Raw genomic sequence first — 24,596 nt, forward strand, 5'->3', positions numbered from 1 at the left:
CCACCTTTCCTTCCTCACCACCTCTCCTTCCTCATCACCTCTCCTTCCTCACCACCTCTCCTTCCTCACCACCTCTCTTTCCTCACCACCTCTCCTTCCTCACTACCTCTCCTTCTCCTCCTTTAATTATGCTTTCTCCTTCTTCCTTCACCTGTCCTACCTGTATCACCTGTCTCACCTAACTCACCTGTCTCAGGCGAATCCTGGAGGCGGCAAAACGCAACAACCTGACGGGTCACTTCCTGTGGGTGGGATCCGACAGCTGGGGGTCCAAGATCTCTCCGGTGGTCCAGCAGGAGCGAGTGGCCGAGGGCGCCGTCACCATCCTCCCCAAGAGGGCGTCGGTGGACGGTGAGGGGGGAAGGAAACGAGGGCAGAGGAGACGAGTTCTCCCCCGTGAAGGAGACAGCTCGTCTTAAGGGCTCTTTCTCCGTCTTCGCAGCGTTCGACCGATACTTCAAGAGCCGCTCGCTCGCCAACAACCGGAGGAACGTCTGGTTCGCCGAGTTCTGGGAGGAGAACTTCGTCTGCAAGCTGGGGATGCACGGCAAGAGGCCCGGCAGCCCCAAGAAGTGCACAGGTAGGAGGTCAAAGGTCAACGCAGACTTCCTTCTATAAGGACAGCAGCTTCCCTACCTCCTACTACCTTCTACTACCTCCTACTGCCTCCTCCTACCTTCTACTACCTCTTACTACCTTTTACTACCTCCTATTACCTCTTACTACCTTCTACTACCTCCTACTTCCTGCTACTGCCTTCTACTACCTCCTATTACCTTCTACTACCTTCTACTACCTCCTACTACCTTCTACTACCTCCTACTACCTCTTACTACCTTCTACTACCTCCTACTACCTCCTACTACCTCCTACTACCTCTTACTACCTCCTACTACCTCTTACTACCTTCTACTTCCTCCTACTACCTCCTACTACCTCTTACTACCTTCTACTACCTCTTACTACTGTCAGGGGTAGTCCGGGTTGTCGCAGCGAGAGAGGACCCAAATGCCGACATTACTGCACAACTATATTTATTTTCCACAAATCACAGACCAGACCAGAACAGGAGGACAAACACGCGGACCAAACAGTACGAAGCCACACTGGGAATGAGACGAACAGGGTTTACATACACAGGCAAGGTGAGAGGATTGGACAACGGGGAACAAGACACAGGTGGACACAATGAGGGCGGGACCAGCAATCACACAGAAGGAAACAATCAGGACCAGGGCAGACAATCACAGGGAGACAGACGACACAAGGAATTCAAAACAAGACACAAAACTAAACACAAACTCCAGATCCTAACAGTACCCCCCCCTCAAGGGACGGATTCCAGACGTCCCAAGCGTTCCACACGGGTGGGTGGAGGGGAGCCGGAGGAGGGTCCAAGGCTGTAGAAGCAGTCCGGGGGGCGGGCCGCAGGACGATCACCAGGCCAAGGGGAAGGGCGGGCCGGAGGACATGAGTGGGGAGCTAGGGGACCGGGCTCAGGAGAGGAAGTCACAGGGGTTCCGGGGTCTTGGGATGGGGGCTCTGTGGGACCAGGACCGGGCAACGAGACATGGGGAACTGTGACTGGATGGGACAGGTCACGGGGAACCGGGGATGGACGCCACGGGACACGGGGAACTGTGACTGACCGGGACGGCGGCGGGATGGGGAGAACCGGGGCCGGGCGGAACGGAGGCGGAATACCGACTGGAACATCGGGGCTGGAGCCAGCAGCGGAACACCGACTGGAACATCGGGACAGGAGCCGTGACGAACACCGGGACTGGAACCGAACATCGGGGCTGGAACCGCGACGGAACACCGGGACTAGAACCAGAACATCGGGGCTGGAGGCGGCGACGGAACACCGGGACAGGAACATCGTGGACTGGAACCGTGACGGAACTCCGGGACTGGAACCGGAACATCGTGGACTGGAACCGTGACGGAACACCGGGACAGGAACATGAACATCGTGGACTGGAACCGTGACGGAACACCGGGACTGGAACCGAACATCGTGGACTAGAACCGCGACGGAACACCGGGACTAGAACCAGAACATCGGGGCTGGAGGCGCGGCAGAACACCGACAGGAACATAAACATCGTGGACTGGAACCGTGACGGAACACCGGGACTGGAACCGGAACATCGTGGACTAGAACCGCGACGGAACACCGGGGACTGAACCGCACTGGGACTGGAGCCGTGACGGAACACCGGGACTGAGCCGCACAAGGCCAAGGGCCCGGAGGGACTCCCACATGTTGTGGAGATGCACATCATGGGAGGCTGGCCAGACCAGAACCGCGACGGAACACCGGGACTGGAACATCGTGGACTGGAACCTCGGGTCTGGAGCCTGTGACGGAACACCGGGACTGGAACCGTGACGGAACACCGGGACTGGAGCCGCACAGGACCAAGGGCCGGAGGACTCACATCTCCTCCAGAAGTACCTGAGACTTAGTTGGCCAGGCAGGAACCGTGCAGCGGAAACTGAAGGCTGGGTCCATTCTGGTGGCTTGTTCTGTCAGGGGTAGTCCGGTTGTCGCAGCGAGAGAGGACCCAAATGCCGACATTACTGCACAACTATATTTATTTTCCACAAATCACAGACCAGACCAGAACAGGAGGACAAACACGCGGACCAAACAGTACGAAGCCACACTGGGAATGAGACGAACAGGGTTTACATACACAGGCAAGGTGAGAGGATTGGACAACAAGACACAGGTGGACACAATGAGGGCGGGACCAGCAATCACACAGAAGGAAACAATCAGGACCAGGGCAGACAATCACAGGAGAACACAAGGAATTCAAAACAAGACACAAACTAAACACAAACCCAGATCCCAACAACTACCTTCTACCACCTTTACCACCTACTACCTCTACCACCTTACTACCTTATACTACCTCCTACTGCCTTCTACTACCTCCTATTACCTTCTACTACCTCCTACTGCCTTATACTACCTTCTACTACCTCTTACTACCTTATACTACCTCCTACTGCCTTCTACTACCTCCTATTACCTTCTACTACCTCCTACTGCCTTATACTACCTTCTGCTACCTCTTACTACCTCTTACTACCTTCTACTACCCCCTACTCCCTCCTACTATCTTCTACTACCTCCTACTACCTCCTACCAGATCCTACTAAATTCTACTACCTTCTACTACCTCCTACTACCTTCTACCACCTCCCACCACCTCTACCACCTCTACCACCTCCACCACCTCTACCACCTCTACCACCTCTCACTCCCCACACCTCTACCACCTCCTACTACCTCTTACCATCTTCTACTCCTCCTACCACCTCTACCACCTCTACCACCTCCTACCACCTCTACCACCTCCTACTACCTCTTACTACCTTCTACTACCTCCTACTACCTCCTACTACCTCTTACTACCTTCTACTACCTCCTACTGCCTTCTACTACCTCCTATTACCTTCTACTACCTCCTACTGCCTTCTACTACCTTCTGCTACCTCTTACTACCTCTTACTACCTTCTACTACCCCCTACTCCCTCCTACTATCTTCTACTACCCCCTACTACCTCCTACTACCTCCCACTTCCTTCTACTACCTCCTACTACCTTCTACTATATACTACTATCTTCTACTACCTCCTACTACCTCCTACCAGATCCTACTAAATTCTACTACCTTCTACTACCTCCTACTACCTTCTATACCTGGATAAGGATCAATACTCACTTGGAGTATACATATACTGCATATTCACACCGTGTACAGTGCGTATGGAATTAGACTTATTGCTTATTGTGATGCATCACGAGCATATTAAACCTTTGTACCCCTGAACACACACACACACGCACACACACACACACACATCCACACACACACACACACTGTAGTTTACATGTAGCCCTGTAGTTTATCACATCACATTATCATCAGTGCATAATTGAAATTTTGGAGGCAGGTGGAGAGAATCTGTTTCTTTCCGTTGGCGTCCTGAGTTCAGACGAGACCTGAGACACATCGGAGGGTCCTGGGGTCAATGCTTCAGAAGAATATGGGGAATCGCCTGGGCTCTGGACCTGGGCTCTGGACCTGGTCCATGAACCTGGTCTCTGGACCTGGGCTCTGGACCTGGGCTCTGGACCTGGTCTATGGACCTGGGCTCTGGACTTGGTCCATGGACCTGGTCTCTGGACCTGGTCCATTGACCTGGGCTCTGGACCTGGTCTCTGGACCTGGTCCATGGACCTGGTCCCTGGACCTGGTCTCTGGACCTGGTCCATGGACCTGGTCTCTGGACCTGGGCTCCTCTGCTGAGTCCCTCACTGCTATCCACTGAGTCCCTGCAGCAGCTTGTAATCTAGGAGGACTTTCTTTGTGTGGCACTGGGAGAGGGAGGGAGGGGGGGTGTGTGTGTGTGTGTGTGTGTGTGTGTGTGTGTGTGTGTGTGTGTGTGTGTGTGTGTGTGTGTGTGTGTACGTGTGTGTGTGTGTGTATGTGTGTTTGTGTGTACGTGTGTGTGTGTGTGTACGTGTGTGTATGTGTGTGTGTGTGTTACAGTTTGAGAGTGGGTGGAGCCAAAGTCAGGGTGGGCGGAGCCAATGTCAGGGTGGGCGGAGCCATGTTCAGTGACGATTGACAATCAACATGAATGCTCTTCACACCCAGAGGTTGTAGTATGGAATTAATTTCATATAAATTATAAAAAGTAGAAGAAGAAGAAGAAGAAGAAGAAGAAGAAGAAGAAGAAGAAGAAGAAGAAGAAGAAATCCCTCCAGAAGGCTCAGAGAAAGGCCCGCTGCATAATTCTTATGAATTTGCATAATTACAAATCCATGAGCCCCGTTGGCCTGAGGTCACCCCCCCCCCCACTCAGGGACCATGTTGATGCCCCCCCCCCCCCCACTCAGGGATCATGTTGATGCCCCTCCCCCCCCACTCAGGGATCATGTTGATGGCCCCCCCCCCCCACTCAGGGATCATGTTGATGGCCCCCCACTCAGAGATCATGTTGATGCCCCCACTCAGGGATCATGTTGATGGCCCCTCCACTCAGGGACCATGTTGATGCCCCCACTCAGGGATCATGTTGATGCCCCCCCACTCAGGGACCATGTTGATGCCCCCCCACTCAGGGATCATGTTGATGCCCCTCCCCCCCGCCCCATAGAGTGTGTTGCTTTCTAAACACAATCCATCACTGTAATTCTAAAATGAAGCTGTGTTTTTCCCGTTGCCGTGACGATCCACAGTGACAGTCAGTGCGTTTACATTACATTACATGTCATTTGGCTGACGCTTTTATCCAAAGCGACTTACAGTACTGTTACATTCATTCACTGTAGACGCAGCTACAGGGAGCAACTCAGGGTTAAGTGTCTTGCTCAAGGACACATCGACTAGGGCGGGGATTGAACCTCCAACCTCCTGATTGAAAGACGGACCTGCTACCCACTCACCCATAGTCGCCACCACATGCAATCGAATTATTGGCTTAGTCGGGCTGAAATCGAATTATCCGTTTCATGTAAACACCTTAGTCGGACTATGTGCGGTCCGACTTCGGTCCGATTAACACCCTGGATAGCTCAGTCCGATCCGGTTGATAATTCGACTCTCGCGGCATGTAACTCTGAATTCGATTCGAACTGGACTTTGCGTCTTTCGCATGCTTGAGATCCCGCCGCCCTCCTCCCTCCTCCCTCCTCCTCCCTCCTCCTCATGTCGTGACCCGAAGTCGAAAGAGACGATAAATTAAATTCTCCGTGTACCTTCGGCGACGGCGTCTTCTCTCCGTTATCAACTCAGCCAATAGCGCCATTTGCATTCGCTGTACTCCTATTAACACCACGGAAGAATAGTAGAGGGATGTAGTCACCGCTCTCTGTTCGCCATCTTTCTCCAAATGTTGTTGTTGGTGGTGGTGAAGAGGTCAAGCGGAAATGGCTGTATCACCACGAGTTGTAATGAAAACAGCGCCGCCTATCGTATCGGATATGACATGCTTTCAAAGGCCAATGATTCTAATGACTCACTGCCATGTATATTGGGATAACAGCTGATCCCCCAAAAGATAGCATAGTCCGACTAAAGCAAGATTCGAATTATACCATCATGAAAACGCACTGACTGTGACGTCACCGTTAGCTAGCTAACAGATTCATGTTGTGCGTGTCGACGTTAGCGGACTGAACCACCGTCGTGCTCCACTGAGGTGGACATGTTGAAGATGTTGAAGCTGCGGAAATATTTTTAAGCTGCCAAAATATGGATCTTCACGCCTAAATCAATGAGTCTGGGAAGCTGGTCAGAGGCCGTCTGAAGGTCAGGAGGCCGAGCGGCCCTGAAGGCCTCGCCGACGTCTGTTGGTCTGAGACGTTCCTTTTGGATCAAAACAGTCCAACAATAGAATGACCGACGCCAACGTCGCTGACAAACAGCGAGCCAATCAGAACGCTCCGTTAAAGTCAATATATTCAGTCCCCTGAACTCTACCTGGCTGTTTATCTCGTTTACAAATCTAATTCAAACAGACGTGACGCCGGCGAGGGCGAGCGAGGGCGAGCGAGGGCGCCGTGGAAACAGAAACACCTCCAGCATGGCGTGCCCCCCCCCCCCCCCCACCCTGAGCGAGGCGTCATTGAAATGCCAGCCGCCTCCATGAAGCTGTCGCTCTCACCTCAGGCAGCGTTACTGGGTCTTCATCATCGTCATCGTCATTAGCGACGGTGCATTCAGGTTCCCAAGCGGCTGCTCACTTCCTGTTGAACACTGCTCACTTCCTGTTGAACGCTGCTCACTTCCTGTTGAACGCTGCTCACTTCTCAAGACTCTAAGGTCTTTACTTAGGACATGATGGTCTTGACTTAGCACTTGTTGGTTTTGAGTCTCGATGTTTTTCGACTTGTTGGTCTTGACTTGGATCCTGTTGGTTTTGACTTGGATCCTGTTGGTCTTGACTTGGATCCTGTTGGTCTTGACCTTGGATCCTGTTGGTCTTGACTTGGATCCTGTTGGTTTTGACTTGGATCCTGTTGGTCTTGACTTGGATCCTGTTGGTCTTGACCTTGGATCCTGTTGGTCTTGACTTGGATCCTGTTGGTCTTGACTTGGATCTTGTTGGTCTTGACTTGTTAAAGACTAGTTGCTGCGGACTCTGGACGCGTCGTGACTGAAATGCTAGAATAATAAATCCATAAAGTAAATAAGTCGGATGAGATTGATCTCAATGAAGACGCTGCTGCCTGTCTGAAGGCCTCCGTTCCCTCCTTGTTCCTTCAAAACGATGCATTCAGGCACCATTAGAATTTCACGGATTAAAACACGCGTGTTCTTTAAATATTGAAGAGAGACTCCTCATCATCTGCTCCTCGAGGCTCGTTTATTACCGCCGCGCTGACGTATGATCGGTCCGCTGCAGCGAGCGGATCCCCCGCCGCCGTTCAAATTAAATTGGATTTCATTCCCGAGCTCCTATTAATTCAAGGGAAGTCATGTCTGTTGATGGAGGGTTTCCTCCTCCTCCTCCTCCTCCTCCTCCATGGTTTTTTTCCCTTCACATCCGTCATGATCACGGCTCTAATAACGTCAGTCAGTCGGAAAACCTTTGGAAGGAGTTTTTCAAAATAAAAGCTGGCGAATCTCGAGGGGTTTGTTAACTCGCTGCTTTTCTTTTCTTCTGCTTCACTTTCCTTTGATGTTTTCCGCATTAATATTGTCTTCTTTCCCCAGAGGAGGAAACGTACTATACTGAAGCACATCAGACGGAAGCTGAATCAGGAGAATGAAAAAAAAATTTGAATTTCAACATAAACAACAAAAAAATCATACCAAATTATTTCGACGAGTTGCTGAACAGCTGACGGCGTCACGCGTCTCGTGTATTTTTTTCAACACGTCACCATGACGACGCCACTTATTTTTAGAACACAAATGGGTTTCTAGGAAGGAAGTGTGAAGATGAAGACGGTGGGGATGGATAGAGATGCTGGAAGGTGTTGAGCGATGATGATGAGGATGATGAAGATGAGGTGTGGTTTGGAAAAGGGCGTGGCTAGAAATACCCACAACAAAATAAGAGTATTCATCTCATAACACTTGCTCACAATTTAACTTTTTTCCTGATTTGTATGGGATTATCTGAAAGGGAAAACACATATTCAATTCAATTCAATTCAATTCAGTTTATTTGTATAGCCCAATTTCACAAATTACAAATTTGTCTCGGAGTGCTTTACAATCTGTACACATAGACATCCCTGCCCCAAAACCTCACATCGGACCAGGAAAAACTCCCAAATAACCCTTCAGGGGGGAAAAAAGGGAAGAAACCTTCAGGAGAGAACAGAGGAGGATCCCTCTCCAGGATGGACAGAACAATAGATGTCATGTGACCAGAAGGACAGATTTAGAGTTAAAATACAGTCAATGAATATGACATCTATTCATCATTTGTTATTTGTTTTAATGAGATTTTTTAAAGAATTGGAATTTTTGGATTATAAAAATATATTTTCTGAAAAAAGAAAACAAATCTATTCATCCTTAATAAAATAAAAAGAAGATTTTTTTTAAATAATACAAATAAAAATAATTTTCTGAAATGACAAAACTAATATTCAACCTTTATTGTTATTATTATTATTTTATTTCAAAAAAAATTTTAAAATTGATTTTCTAAAAATAGAAGAAAAAAATGCATCCTTTATTTATTTTAATTTTAGTTAATTGTTTTTGTATTATAAAAATTTATTTTCTGAAAAAATATTCATCCTGTTATTTTTTTAAATGTTATATTTCAAATAATCTTTCTTTTATATATTCTATATAAATATATATATCCTACATAACTATATTCATCCTTTATTATTTAAAACACATTTTAAAAATACAAATAGATTTTGTAAAACAAGAAAAACATTTTTATTTATTTATTTCTTTTCATTTTAAATGTTATATTTCAAAGATTAATTTTTTTGAAAATAAAAATGTATTTTCTGAAAAAAGTCATTCTTTATTTAAAAAAATATTTGAAAAAATGTAATTTGTAATTTCATTTGTAATTTAATTTGAACTTTAATTCGTACTTTTATTTGTAAATTAATTTACTTTTTATCTTGATGTCTTTCTGTCATGTCACATGATCTTCATCAGTTGCCCAGTTGTCGATGGATTGACACACGTCAATATTTATTCTGAGCACTTCTCATTCACTGAACATCGAGACAAAAATGTCTCTCTGGATGTTTGGAAACGTTTTCACCATTTCACCGTTTCAGCGCATCGACCCCATGACTCTGTCTCCGTTTCAGGGCTGGAGAAAGTGGGCCGGGACTCCACCTACGAGCAGGAGGGCAAGGTCCAGTTTGTGATGGACGCCGTCTTCGCCATGGCCCACGCGCTGCACCACATGCACCGCGAGCTCTGCGCCGGGTCCCCGGGCCTCTGCCCCCGCATGGCCAACGTCGACGGCAAGGAGCTGCTGGGCCACATCCGAGCCGTCAGCTTCAACGGTAGGAGCGGCATCTTATTATCACCATTTACCTCACCGAGCCTCCTCACCGAGCCTCCTCACCGAGCCTCCTCACCGAGCCTCCTCACCGAGCCTCTTCACCGAGCCTCCTCACCGAGCCTCCTCACCGAGCCTCCTCACCGAGCCTCCTCACCGAGTCTCCCCACCGAGCCTCTTCACCGAGTCTCCTCACCGAGCCTCCTCACCGAGCCTCCTCACCGAGCCTCCTCACCGAGCCTCCTCACCGAGTCTCCCCACCGAGCCTCTTCACCGAGCCTCTTCACCGAGTCTCCCCACCGAGCCTCTTCACCGAGTCTCCTCACCGAGCCTCCTCACAGAGTCTCCTCACCGAGTCTCCCCACCGAGCCTCTTCACCGAGCCTCTTCACCGAGTCTCCTCACAGAGCCTCCTCCCCGAGTCTCCCCACCGAGCCTCTTCACCGAGCCTCCTCACCGAGTCTCCCCACCGAGCCTCCTCACCGAGCCTCCTCACAGAGCCTCCTCACAGAGCCTCCTCCCCGAGTCTCCTCACCGAGCCTCATCACCGAGCCTCATCACCGAGCCTCCTCACAGAGTCTCCTCACCGAGCCTCATCACCGAGCCTCCTCACCGAGCCTCCGAGCTGAGTCTCCTCACCGAGCCTCCTCCCCGAGCCTCCTCACCGAGCCTCTTCACCGAGTCTCCCCACCGAGCCTCTTCACCGAGCCTCCTCACCGAGCCTCCTCACAGAGCCTCCTCCCCGAGTCTCCTCACCGAGCCTCATCACCGAGCCTCATCACCGAGCCTCCTCACAGAGTCTCCTCACCGAGCCTCATCACCGAGCCTCCTCACCGAGCCTCCGAGCTGAGTCTCCTCACCGAGCCTCATCACCGAGCCTCCTCACCGAGCCTCCGAGCTGAGTCTCCTCACCGAGCCTCCTCCCCGAGCCTCCTCACCGAGCCTCCTCACCGAGCCTCATCACCGAGCCTCCTCACCGAGCCTCCGAGCTGAGTCTCCTCACCGAGCCTCCTCCCCGAGCCTCCTCACCGAGCCTCCTCACCGAGCCTCTTCACCGAGCCTCATCACCGAGCCTCCGAGCTGAGTCTCCTCACCGAGCCTCCTCCCCGAGCCTCCTCACCGAGCCTCTTCACCGAGCCTCTTCACCGAGCCTCTTCACCGAGCCTCATCACCGAGCCTCATCACCGAGCCTCCTCACCGAGCCTCCGAGCTGAGTCTCCTCACCGAGCCTCCTCACAGAGCCTCTTCACCGAGTCTCCTCCCCGAGCCTCCTCACCGAGCCTCCTCACCGAGCCTCCTCACCGAGCCTCCTCACCGAGCCTCCTCACCGAGCCTCCTCACCGAGCCTCCTCACCGAGCCTCCTCACCGAGCCTCCTCACCGAGCCTCCTCACCGAGCCTCCTCACCGAGCCTCCTCACCGAGCCTCCTCACCGAGTCTCCTCACCGAGCCTCCTCACCGAGTCTCCTCACCGAGCCTCCTCACCGAGCCTCCTCACCGAGCCTCCTCCCCGAGCCTCCTCACCGAGCCTCCTCACCGAGCCTCCTCACCGAGTCTCCTCACCGAGTCTCCTCACCGAGCCTCCTCACCGAGCCTCCTCACCGAGCCTCCTCACCGAGTCTCCTCCCCGAGCCTCCTCACCGAGTCTCCACACCGAGTCTCCTCACCGAGTCTCCTCACCCAGCCTCCTCACCGAGTCTCCTCCCCGAGCCTCTTCACCGAGCCTCCTCACAGAGCCTCCTCACCGAGCCTCCTCACAGAGTCTCCTCACCGAGCCTCATCACCGAGCCTCCTCAACGAGCCTCTTCACCGAGCCTCTTCACCGAGCCTCATCACCGAGCCTCATCACCGAGCCTCCTCACCGAGCCTCCGAGCTGAGTCTCCTCACCGAGCCTCCTCACAGAGCCTCTTCACCGAGTCTCCTCCCCGAGCCTCCTCACCGAGCCTCCTCACCGAGCCTCCTCCCCGAGCCTCCTCACCGAGCCTCCTCACCGAGTCTCCTCACCGAGCCTCCTCACCGAGCCTCCTCACCGAGTCTCCTCACCGAGCCTCCTCACCGAGTCTCCACAACGAGTCTCCTCACCGAGCCTCCTCACCGAGCCTCCTCACCGAGCCTCCTCACCGAGTCTCCTCACCGAGCCTCCTCCCCGAGCCTCCTCACCGAGTCTCCACATCGAGTCTCCTCACCGAGCCTCCTCACCGAGCCTCCTCACCGAGCCTCCTCACCGAGTCTCCTCCCCGAGCCTCCTCACCGAGTCTCCACACCGAGTCTCCTCACCGAGTCTCCTCACCCAGCCTCCTCACCGAGTCTCCTCCCCGAGCCTCCTCACCGAGTCTCCTCCCCGAGCCTCCTCACCGAGTCTCCACACCGAGTCTCCTCACCGAGTCTCCTCACCCAGCCTCCTCACCGAGTCTCCACACCGAGTCTCCTCACCGAGTCTCCTCCCCGAGCCTCCTCACCGAGTCTCCTCACCGAGTCTCCTCACCGAGTCTCCACACCGAGTCTCCTCACCGAGTCTCCTCCCCGAGCCTCCTCACCGAGTCTCCTCACCGAGTCTCCTCACCGAGTCTCCTCACCGAGTCTCCTCACCGAGCCTCCTCACCGAGCCTCCTCACCGAGTCTCCTCACCGAGTCTCCTCACCGAGTCTCCTCACCGAGTCTCCACACCGAGTCTCCTCACCGAGTCTCCTCCCCGAGTCTCCTCACCGAGTCTCCTCACCGAGTCTCCTCACCGAGTCACCTCACCGAGTCTCCTCACCGAGCCTCCTCACCGAGCCTCCTCACCGAGTCTCCTCACCGAGCCTCCTCACCGAGCCTCCTCACCGAGTCTCCTCACCCAGCCTCCTCACGAGTCTCCTCACCGAGCCTCCTCACCGAGTCTCCTCACCGAGCCTCCTCACCGAGTCTCCTCACCGTGCCTCCTCACCGAGTCTCCTCACCAAGCCTCCGATGAGGAGCTTTCAGAAAAACTCTATAGAACCAGACCGTCTTCTTTCTGGCGGTCCTATTTACTCGTGAAGGTCTTATAAAGTTCCCCACAGTAACTTTAAGGAAGCGTTGTGGAGACGTCACACTCACAGGTTAAAGGTTAAAGGTGAAAAAGCTTCAAGCATTTTGTCTATTTAAAAAAACTAAAACAAGAACCACGGAACTACAGATCCGACTGTTGGACCCAGACGGCCTTGAGCGTGACCGCTTTCTGAAAAACACTATAGCTGAGTAAAGACGCTGTTTCAACCTCCCCCCTCCCCCACAACCCTCCATTACCCCACAGGCCCCCTAAAAAACGCCGATATTTGACACATCACCTAAATTGTATTTGAGTTGAATGGAGCACATTTTGACGTTGGTGGAGTTCTGATGTCAGTGTGACTTGAGACTTGAGCCATGTGGTTTCCTGTGAGTTTGAATCCTCACCGCCTCCTCAGTCCACACCTCAAACAAGTTCTCCGCGTCTCGACACTTTTCCAACGAATATTTGTCCTCGAATTTCTTCGCCATTTTTCATGGGCCCCGAGATTAGAAAAATTGGGGAGGGGGTAGCGGGGTTACCCATGATGCCGAGTATGAAATGCACGAAAATACATCCAGGACGAAGCGGCGGTGGCGGCCGGGGGCTAATCGGCCGCTCACCCGTCCCTCGCCTCGGCCCCGTGTGATTATTTTTAGACGAGCGCTTTGGGAGGCCAATCGAAACGCTTGAGCTAATGTTCGCGCTCGCTACGCCAACGCCGGCCCCCATTGTGATGGCCTGTGTGTGTGTGTGTGTGTGGGGGGGGGGGGGTATTCTCCCTTGATTCCTTTGGACAGCAGATGCTTACGAAGAGGAGATTAAAGCTTGTTGTTGCCCTTTTTAAAAGCAGATGCAGCGTTGTGTGGCCCGGTGGACCCTACAGTCAGATCAGGGGGGGGGGGGGGGGCTATATACTGCAGGTGAGCAAAGTGATGAATAATGTGAAGAGCTCATCTCCCGCTAGGTCTTCACTTCAAATATGCAGGACGAGGAGAAAACGACCAGAGAGGCGTCAGCGGTTCTCTACTTTTCTTGAAACATTTTTTTAAAAACCTTTTATTGTGAAAGGTCAGAGTTTACAGGTTAAGACATTGTGAGATGATGCTGTACGGCCGAAGCCAAGGTTTCCAGGACTTTTATTGTGAAAGGTGAGAATGGACTTGAGTGGGAAAAAAATGTATAATAAGAATATAAAGTGATGTGCTGATTGGTCCTACAGGAACATAGTATTTAAGCCTAGCTTGATGTAGTTTTATATACAGGACTGTCTCAGAAAATTAGAATATTGTGATGAAGTTCTTTATTTTCTGTAATGCAATTCAAAAAACAAAAATGTCATGCATTCTGGATTCATTACAAATCAACTGAAATATTGCAAGCCTTTTATTCTTTTAATATTGCTGATTATGGCTTACAGCTTAAGAAAACTCTAAAATCCTATCTCATAAAATGTTAATATTTCCTCAGACCAAGTTAAAAAAAAGATTTATAACAGCTGAGTGTTTGTCAAGGCTCAGGAAACCCTTGCAGGTGTTTCGAGTTAATTAGACAATTCAAGTGATTTGTTTAATACCCTACTAGTATACTTTTTCATGATATTCTAATATTTAGAGATAGGATATTTGAGTTTTCTTAAGCTGTAAGCCATAATCAGCAATATTAAAAGAATAAAAGGCTTGCAATATTTCAGTTGATTTGTAATGAATCCAGAATGCATGACATTTTTGTTTTTTGAATTGCATTACAGAAAATAAAGAACTTCATCACAATATTCTAATTTTCTGAGACAGTCCTGTATGTGTATATATACATATATATATGTGTATATATATATACATATATATGTATATGTGTATTTATGTCTATATTTGCAGAGCGTTCAGTTCTCTGTGTTTCACTTTCTCTGAGAAACTGTGACATGATTATTACTGATCACGGAATCAGGAGCCGCTAACTGTGCCGTGACGTGATGAGAAATCTGCCTCGGCAACACGTTCGGTACCCAAGAAAAAAGCTGATATTTACTTTTTTGTTTTTTTTCAACGCGAGAGATCAAGACATCTGAGAGAGGAAAGAGAAACACATAGAGGAGGCGTCCAATCACAGATAAGAAAAGTTAAGGAGTGCAGGGATGGCTGTAGCTCAGTGGGGTAAGAGGGCTGTCCTGCAACCGCAGGGTTGTGGGTTCGATCCCCGCTCTCCCCATTAGTTGCAAGTCGAAGTGACCTTGAGCAAGGCACTGAACCCCCAGTTGCTTCCCGGGCGCTTCACCGCAGCCCACTGCTCCTTAATAACTAAGGATGGGTTAAATGCAGAGAACTAATTTCCCCTTGGGGAGTAATAAAAGTGTATATTCATTATTCATATTCATGGGATGAGGACCGGGTCAATAACACGCCCAATTCCTGTTGTCGGATCCATTTGGGCCGAAACAGGTGGATTAATGGAGCGCTGCGTCTCTTTCTTCTGAGTAAGTAAGAGATCTATAAGCTGTCTCATCATACCTGTCAATCACAGTAAGCCCCGCCCCTAAAGCATCGCCTGCTTTATGGTCTGTTTGACTCTAAATGACCAGAGGAGTCGCCCCCTGGTGGTCAGGAGAGAGAATGCAGCTTTAACGCATGGAGCGTAGACTTCTATACAACCAGAGGAGTCGCCCCCTGGTGGTCAGGAGAGAGAATGCAGCTTTAACACATGAAGTGTAGACTTCTATACAACCAGGGATGCAACACGATGGCTTCGCCTGTGATTAGTAGCACTATAAATGTAAATCGTGGACATTCCCCTAAAATGTTATGAAATCCACGAGATGTTAATGTTGACGTTAACTAAGGCCGACAAGCAGCTTTAAAAGCCCAGGAGAGATTGTTTGTGTGAGTGAAGGAAGGGAGGGAGGTGGAGAGGACGAGGTGGTGTTGGGGGGGGGGGCTCACCATCCTGAGGCAAGTTTTGGTGACTCATCGCTGATGTGATTTGTGATGCTTTGATTCGTGTTAAGGGAATCAGGGCAGCAGAGAATCAGGCCGACGCCCACTCGCTGCATCATGAGTTTCCTGTCAGTTGTTCCGGCTCTTCGTCTTCAACCCGGAACCGTTCCACTCGTCTTCAACGGCTCCGGTCCAAACGGATCCGCTTCGAGACTCCGAGAACCTTTTTTGGGAGGTCCCTAAACGAGTCTCGGAGTTGCGTAACTTTGGGTTGAACTGGATGCGATGAGTCCGTGGAGACATTTCAATTTTTATTTTAAATGTGGCGTTACAGTTTGGAAATGACCTGTTAAAGTGGCTCCTCCTCTTTGTACTTTCACAATAAAAGCACATGTCTGAACATGTTCCAGAACAGAAGTGCTCGCCAGCCAATCGGTGCTGTTGTAATTCGGAGGGATTTTAAAAAGAAAAATGTTTTCTTCAATCCTCTCACAGTGAAATAATGCTTCAATTCAGCAACGACAAACCAGAGCAGAACACCTCCATCACCAGGTTCTCAGCCGCGTGAATGATCTCTGATTCATGGCGCGACCGAGCTGCATCTCTATCGTCTCCATCCGTCTCAATCTCTTAGCTCCCCTCGAAGGGTTAATAATGCTTCCGGGATGTTCCGCGTCTCACTTCAGTTGTTGGAGGTCACCGAATTTGCCGAGACGCACGAATGTATGGAAGGACAATTTGTGTGAATACCGTCATCGCCTCGATAGAAGAGATGAACGCAGCTGGCGTCACGTTAGCTAGGATGTACGTGTCAGTTCTAAAGAGACCATTGGGGATGTTTTAGTTTAATTCATTCCTTATTTTACCAATACATCCTTTTTTCATTGGCCTCTTTAAAGTGTTGTGTTGTGAAGTGCCTGAGCACTAATGTTTGCTGGTTTTATTCTAATCACAAACCCCAACACGCCTCTGCAGCTTCAAATGTTCACGGTTATGCAAAAGTCTGTCTTTGTGTATCTTTGTGTATAAAATACAAATGTGATCTCGATTAGCATGAGAATAAAAGATGCCTAACTGCTTCGCTCTGTTGGAAGGATCGCGACATAAAGACGATCTGTGAGTTCATTAGTTTTGGGTTATGAAAGTCCCGACGTGGGTGAGATGTTGAGAACAACAAACATCCTGCAGAAAAACAGGCAAAAAACACAAGAAATGCACCTTATGACTCAGAGGGTGAAATGAAACCTGCAGCTCACGGGGTCACAGGGTCACGGGGTCACGGGGTCATGGAGTCGCAGGGTCACGGGGTCACGGGGTCACCCTCATTCCAAAACGCTAATTCCCAACATTCTGAGTGAATTCTGGAGTTGGAGGTGGATTATAAAAGTAAAGAATAAAAGCTGCTCGACTGAGGAATACACGAGAAAAACGTCTTTCATCCTCGCGGCTGGTTTAATGAACTCAAAACATCTCGAGTGACTTAACACTTGAATCAAGAGAAGGCCATTGATATTTTCCTCATGAATGATGTATTTTTACAAGGGCCTCAAGCACATTCATACTTTGACTCATGGATAACAAAGTAAATGTTGGTTCAGCTGAGCTGCCTCCAGCTGTGAACCTTTGAGCATCATTCTGCTCTATAAGAATCATCTTTTATGGTTTCACTAACAGACGTTCTTCAGTAGTTCAACCATTACCGTAAATAGACGTCCTGAGCCTGATCCGTGTGCATTAAACGAAAAGTATCACACAAGAATGATTGTGAAATCACGTCAGCAGCAATCATAAGAATCCATGCAGCTGTCAATCAAAAGCTGTAAGAATAACAATGTGTTATTACTGTTAGACTCGTGAGCTACACAGAAAGAAGCTGCTGGGACAATAACATGAACAACAGCTCAGAATATTATGAGCAGCATGAAGAGCCTTTATTACGGAAACCGGAAGATTAGAGACGATTAAAATATGAATAATAATGTCCAGGCGGGAGATTTATTTAACTTGGTGGGAAGACAATACAGAGACAATAGGGAGACAATAGGGAGACAATACAGAGACAATATGAAGACAATAGGGAGACAATACAGAGACAATAGGGAGACAATACAGAGACAATAGGGAGACAATACAGAGACAATATGAAGACAATAGGGAGACAATACAGAGACAATATGAAGACAATAGGGAGACAATATGAAGACAATAGGGAGGCAATAGAGAGACAATATGAAGACAATAGGGAGACAATATGAAGACAATAGAGAGACAATATGAAGACAATAGGGAGACAATACAGAGGCAATGTGAAGACAATAGAGAGACAATACGGAGACAATATGAAGACAATAGGGAGACAATAGAGAGGCAATATGAAGACAATAGGGAGACAGTATGAAGACAATAGGGAGACAATAGAGAGGCTATACGGAGACAATATGAAGACAATAGAGAGGCTATACGGAGACAATAGGGAGACAATATGAAGACAATAGGGAGACAATAGGGAGACAATATGAAGACAATAGAGAGGCTATACGGAGACAATAGGGAGACAATAGGGAGACAATATGAAGACAATAGGGAGACAATATGAAGACAATAGGGAGACAATAGAGAGGCTATACGGAGACAATATGAAGACAATAGAGAGGCTATACGGAGACAATAGGGAGACAATAGGGAGACAATATGAAGACAATCGGGAGACAATAGAGAGGCTATACGGAGACAATATGAAGACAATAGAGAGGCTATACGGAGACAATAGGGAGACAATAGGGAGACAATATGAAGACAATAGAGAGGCTATACGGAGACAATAGGGAGACAATAGGGAGACAATATGAAGACAAGAGGGAGACAATATGAAGACAATAGGGAGACAATAGAGAGGCTATACGGAGACAATATGAAGACAATAGAGAGGCTATACGGAGACAATAGGGAGACAATAGGGAGACAATATGAAGACAATCGGGAGACAATATGTAGACAATAGGGAGACAATAGAGAGGCAATGTGAAGACAATAGAGAGACAATACGGAGACAATATGAAGACAATATGAAGACAATAGGGAGACAATATGAAGACAATAGAGAGACAATATGAAGACAATAGGGAGACAATACAGAGGCAATGTGAAGACAATAGAGAGACAATACGGAGACAATAGGGAGACAATATGAAGACAATAGGGAGACAATATGAAGACAATAGAGAGACAATATGAAGACAATAGGGAGACAATACAGAGGCAATGTGAAGACAATAGAGACAATAGAGACAATAGAGACAATATGAAGACAATAGGGAGACAATAGAGAGGCAATATGAAGACAATAGGGAGACAGTATGAAGACAATAGGGAGACAATAGAGAGGCTATACGGAGACAATATGAAGACAATAGAGAGGCTATATGAAGACAATAGGAGACAATATGAAGACAATAGGGAGACAATAGAGACAATAGACAATAGGAGACAATAACAATAGAGACAATATGAAGACAATAGGAGACAATACAGAGACAATATGAAGACAATAGGACAATAGAGACAATATGAAGACAATAGGAGGCAATACAGAGACAATATGAAGACAATAGGGAGACAATATGAAGACAATAGGGAGACAATATGAAGACAATATGAAGACAATAGGGAGACAATACAGAGGCAATGTGAAGACAATAGAGAGACAATACGGAGACAATATGAAGACAATAGGGAGACAATAGAGACAATAGAGACAATATGAAGACAATAGGGAGACAATATGAAGACAATAGGGAGACAATAGAGAGGCTATACGGAGACAATATGAAGACAATAGAGAGGCTATATGAAGACAATAGGGAGACAATATGAAGACAATAGAGACAATAGAGACAATACGGAGACAATATGAAGACAATAGAGAGGCTATACGGAGACAATAGGGAGACAATAGGGAGACAATATGAAGACAATAGGGAGACAATATGAAGACAATAGGGAGACAATAGAGAGGCTATAATGGAGACAATATGAAGACAATAGAGAGGCTATACGGAGACAATAGGGAGACAATATGAAGACAATAGGGAGACAATATGAAGACAATAGGGAGACAATCGGGAGACAATATGAAGACAATAGGGAGACAATAGAGAGGCAATGTGAAGACAATAGAGAGACAATACGGAGACAATATGAAGACAATATGAAGACAATAGGGAGACAATATGAAGACAATAGAGAGACAATATGAAGACAATAGGGAGACAATACAGAGGCAATGTGAAGACAATAGAGAGACAATACGGAGACAATAGGGAGACAATATGAAGACAATAGGGAGACAATATGAAGACAATAGGGAGACAATAGAGAGGCTATACAGAGACAATAGGGAGACAATAGGGAGACAATATGAAGACAATAGGGAGACAATAGAGAGGCTATACGGAGACAATAGGGAGACAATAGGGAGACAATATGAAGACAATAGGGAGACAATAGGGAGACAATATGAAGACAATAGGGAGACAATAGGGAGACAATAGGGAGACAATATGAAGACAATAGGGAGACAATATGAAGACAATAGGGAGACAATAGGGAGACAATATGAAGACAATAGGGAGACAATATGAAGACAATAGGGAGACAATATGAAGACAATATGAAGACAATAGGGAGACAATAGGGAGACAATATGAAGACAATAGGGAGACAATATGAAGACAATAGGGAGACAATAGGGAGACAATAGGGAGACATCCTCTAAAGACCAATGAACCGACTCTGGTCCAGAGGAGTCCTGGGGGGGTTTTCGGGTTCACGTTGGCAAGAACAGGTTCCACCGAGAGGCGGACTTTAACCGGAGGGTCGTTGGTTCGAGTCCCCGCCCGTCCTCGTGTTGAGGATGCATTCAAAGGCGGTACGGCCTTCTCAGCTTCATTGACGACCATCAGAGCAGTTTTCCAGAACAAGAGCTCGACAATGTTCAAAAGAGTTTTGCTTGATAATCTACACGTCAGAGTCCAAACAACGACCTCCCATTGGTTCATCTCTCTAACCCCATTGGTCCGGAGCACTTTGAGTGACATGACCAGGAACCAATCAGCTGAGCTTCAGGCGAATGACCCCCGAGGTTAAACATCGCACAACTTTAACCCAAAACAAAGACGACGTGAGAATACCGTAAATAAATGTGTCCTTCTCATCTTTGCGTCCCTACAGGAAGCGCCGGGACGCCCGTCTCCTTCAACGAGAACGGCGACGCCCCCGGGCGCTACGACATCTTCCAGTACCAGATCGATAACGGGTCGACGGCGGAGTACAAGGTCATCGGGCACTGGACCGATCAGCTGCATCTCGACGTGAGGACCGACCAGCTCACGTTAATGAGGGCGTCCGTGGTTATTTAATCATATATGACGTCCAATATCAAGGCCGCCTGGTCCAAACCCCGGCAGCCAATCAGAACCAGGGGTATTTATTCACTGAAAGAACCTTGTGTTATTGTTCTTCTCCCCACGGGCTTCAACCAGAGTGTGATTGACAGATGGTTTATCCAATCACCTGTAAAACAGGTTCCAGTGACAGCTTCTCTGATTGGTTCTGTGGAACGAAGCTGATGAGCGAGAGTCTTAAAGCTGCATTCTCTCTCCTGACCACCAGGGGGCGACTCCTCTGGTTGTATAGAAGTCTATTCTTTGTGTGTTAAAGCTGCATTCTCTCTACTGACCACTAGGGGGCGACTCCTCTGGTTGTATAGAAGTCTCTGCTTCATGTGTTAAAGCTGCATTCTCTCTCCTGACCACCAGGGGGCGACTCCTCTGGTTGTATAGAAGTCGATGTTTCATGTCTTAAAGCTGCATTCTCTCTCCTGACCACCAGGGGGCGACTCCTCTGGTTGTATAGAAGTCGATGTTTCATGTCTTAAAGCTGCATTCTCTCTCCTGACCACCAGGGGGCGACTCCTCTGGTTGTATAGAAGTCTATTATTCGTGTGTTAAAGCTGCATTCTCTCTCCTGACCACCAGGGGGCGACTCCTCTGGTTGTATAGAAGTCGATGTTTCATGTCTTAAAGCTGCATTCTCTCTCCTGACCACCAGGGGGCGACTCCTCTGGTTGTATAGAAGTCTATTATTCGTGTGTTAAAGCTGCATTCTCTCTCCTGACCACCAGGGGGCGACTCCTCTGGTTGTATAGAAGTCTATGCTTCATGTCTTAAAGCTGCATTCTCTCTCCTAACCACCAGGGGGTGACTCCTCTGGTTGTATAGAAGTCTATTATTCGTTTGTTAAAGCTGCATTCTCTCTCCTGACCACCAGGGGGCGACTCCTCTGGTTGTATAGAAGTATATTCTTCATGTCTTAAAGCTGCATTCTCTCTCCTGACCACCAGGGGGCGACTCTGGTTGTATAGAAGTCTATATAGTGACTCTACTTCTCTTGATGTATTCCCTCAGTAAACATTGTAAACATGAGTTTATGTCTCAGTCTCTAGTTTCAAGTCTTCTTCTATACAGCATGATGTCATCATTTAGTAATAAATATGCTGACTGGTTACAAAAATTCAAGATGGCTGCGCTCCAAATGTCATATTCGAGGCTTCATAACTCCGCCCTCTTCTCACATTTAACCCTGTGGGTTGAACTGAGATGTGATTATAGGATCATCTAACCCCCCCCCCCCCCCCAGATGGAGAGCCTGCAGTGGGCCGCGGGCGCCTCCTCGCCGCCGGCCTCGGTGTGCAGCCTGCCGTGCCGCCCCGGCGAGAGGAAGAAGGTGGTGAAGGGTGTGCCGTGCTGCTGGCGCTGCGAGCGCTGCGAGGGCTTCCACTTCCAGGCCAGCGAGCTCACCTGCGAGCTCTGCCGCTACGAGGAGCGACCGGACCGGAACCGCACCGGCTGCCGGCCCATCCCCGTCGTCAAGCTGGAGTGGCACTCGCCGTGGGCGCTGCTCCCCGTCTTCATCTCCGTCCTGGGCATCGGCGCCACCGCCTTCGCCGTCGCCGCCTTCGTGCGCCACAACGACACGCCCATCGTGCGCGCCTCGGGCCGCGAGGTGAGCTACGTGCTGCTGACGGGCATCTTCCTGTGCTACGCCGCCACCTTCCCCATGATCGCCGCGCCCGGCGTGGTCGTGTGCTCCCTGCGCCGCGTCTTCCTGGGCCTGGGCATGTGCTTCAGCTACGCCGCGCTGCTCACCAAGACCAACCGCATCCACCGCATCTTCGAGCGGGGCAAGGCGGCGGTGGCGGCGCCGCGCTTCATCTCCCCGGCGTCGCAGCTGGCCATCGCCTTCTCGCTCATCTCGGCGCAGCTGCTGGGCGTCTTCGCGTGGTTCGTCGCCGACCCGCCGCACGCCTTCGTGGACTACGGCGAGCGGCGCACGCAGGACCCCGGCGACGCCCGCGGCGTCCTCAAGTGCGACATCTCCGACCTGTCGCTCATCTGCTCGCTGGGCTACAGCATCCTGCTGATGGTCACCTGCACCGTGTACGCCATCAAGACGCGCGGCGTGCCGGAGACCTTCAACGAGGCCAAGCCCATCGGCCTCACCATGTACACCACCTGCATCATCTGGCTCGCCTTCATCCCCATCTTCTTCGGCACGGCGCGGTCGGCGGAGCGGGTGAGTGACGGACGTTCATCCATGAGGAGAGAGGAGAGGAGAGAGGAGAGGAGAGAGGAGCTCAGTGTATCCTAAACGTCCATAAGGAGAGAGGAGAGGAGAGAGGAGCTCAGTGTATCCTAAGCGTCCATAAGGAGAGAGGAGAGGAGAGAGGAGCTCAGTGTATCCTAAACGTCCATAAGGAGAGAGGAGAGAGGAGCTCAGTGTATCCTAGACGTCCATAAGGAGAGAGGAGAGGAGAGAGGAGCTCAGTGTATCCTAAACGTCCATAAGGAGAGAGGAGAGAGGAGCTCAGTGTATCCTAAGCGTCCATAAGGAGAGAGGAGAGGAGAGAGGAGCTCAGTGTATCCTAAGCGTCCATAAGGAGAGAGGAGAGAGGAGCTCAGTGTATCCTAAGCGTCCATAAGGAGAGAGAAGAGGAGAGAGGAGCTCAGTGTATCCTAAACGTCCATAAGGAGAGAGGAGAGGAGAGAGGAGCTCAGTGTATCCTAAACGTCCATAAGGAGAGAGGAGAGAGGAGCTCAGTGTATCCTAAGCGTCCATAAGGAGAGAGGAGGAGAGAGGAGCTCAGTGTATCCTAAACGTCCATAAGGAGAGAGGAGAGAGAGGAGCTCAGTGTATCCTAAACGTCCATAAGGAGAGAGGAGAGAGAGGAGCTCAGTGTATCCTAAACGCCTATAAGGAGAGTAGAGAGAGAGGAGCTCAGTGTATCCTAAGCGTCCATAAGGAGAGAGGAGAGGAGAGAGGAGCTCAGTGTATCCTAAGCGTCCATAAGGAGAGAGGAGAGAGGGAGCCCAGTGTATCCTAAGCGCCCATAAGGAGAGAAGACCTCAGTGTATGCTAAGCGTCCATAAGGAGAGAGAGGAGAGAGGAGCTCAGTGTATCCTAAGCATCCATAAGGAGAGGAGAGAGGAGCTCAGTGTATCCTAAGCGTCCATAAGGAGAGAGGAGAGAGGAGCTCAGTGTATCCTAAACGTCCATAAGGAGAGAGGAGAGAGAGGAGCTCAGTGTATCCTAAACGTCCATAAGGAGAGAGGAGAGGAGAGAGGAGCTCAGTGTATCCTAAACATCCATAAGGAGAGAGGAGAGAGGAGCTCAGTGTATCCTAAACGTCCATAAGGAGAGAGGAGAGAGGAGAGGAGCTCAGTGTATCCTAAACGTCCATAAGGAGAGAGGAGAGGCTCAGTGTATCCTAAACGTCCATAAGGAGAGAGGAGGAGAGAGGAGCTCAGTGTATCCTAGACGTGCATAAGGAGAGAGCAGAGAGAGAGGAGCTCAGTGTATCCTAAACGTCCATAAGGAGAGAGAGAGGAGAGAGGAGCTCAGTGTATCCTAAACGTCCATAAGGAGAGAGGAGAGGAGAGAGGAGCTCAGTGTATCCTAAACGTCCATAAGGAGAGAGGAGAGAGGAGCTCAGTGTATCCTAAACGTCCATAAGGAGAGAGGAGAGGAGAGAGGAGCTCAGTGTATCCTAAACGTCCATAAGGAGAGGAGAGGAGAGGAGC

General features: G+C 49.5%; 1 protein-coding gene across 1 annotated transcript in view; it reads left to right on the forward strand.

Moving 5' to 3' along the window:
- Positions 1–24,596, forward strand: part of LOC130194729 (metabotropic glutamate receptor 8-like) — a 65,776-nt gene that overhangs the window by 22,634 nt on the left and 18,546 nt on the right. Inside the window, exons 4-8 of the mRNA XM_056415848.1 lie at positions 197–351; positions 443–580; positions 9,324–9,524; positions 20,689–20,828; positions 22,156–23,091. Coding sequence (XP_056271823.1) covers positions 197–351; positions 443–580; positions 9,324–9,524; positions 20,689–20,828; positions 22,156–23,091 — 1,570 coding nt within the window. The remainder of the gene's footprint in view (positions 1–196; positions 352–442; positions 581–9,323; positions 9,525–20,688; positions 20,829–22,155; positions 23,092–24,596) is intronic.

Source organism: Pseudoliparis swirei, chromosome 6 (assembly GCF_029220125.1).
Source record: "Pseudoliparis swirei isolate HS2019 ecotype Mariana Trench chromosome 6, NWPU_hadal_v1, whole genome shotgun sequence".
In the NCBI taxonomy this organism is placed as follows: domain Eukaryota; kingdom Metazoa; phylum Chordata; class Actinopteri; order Perciformes; family Liparidae; genus Pseudoliparis; species Pseudoliparis swirei.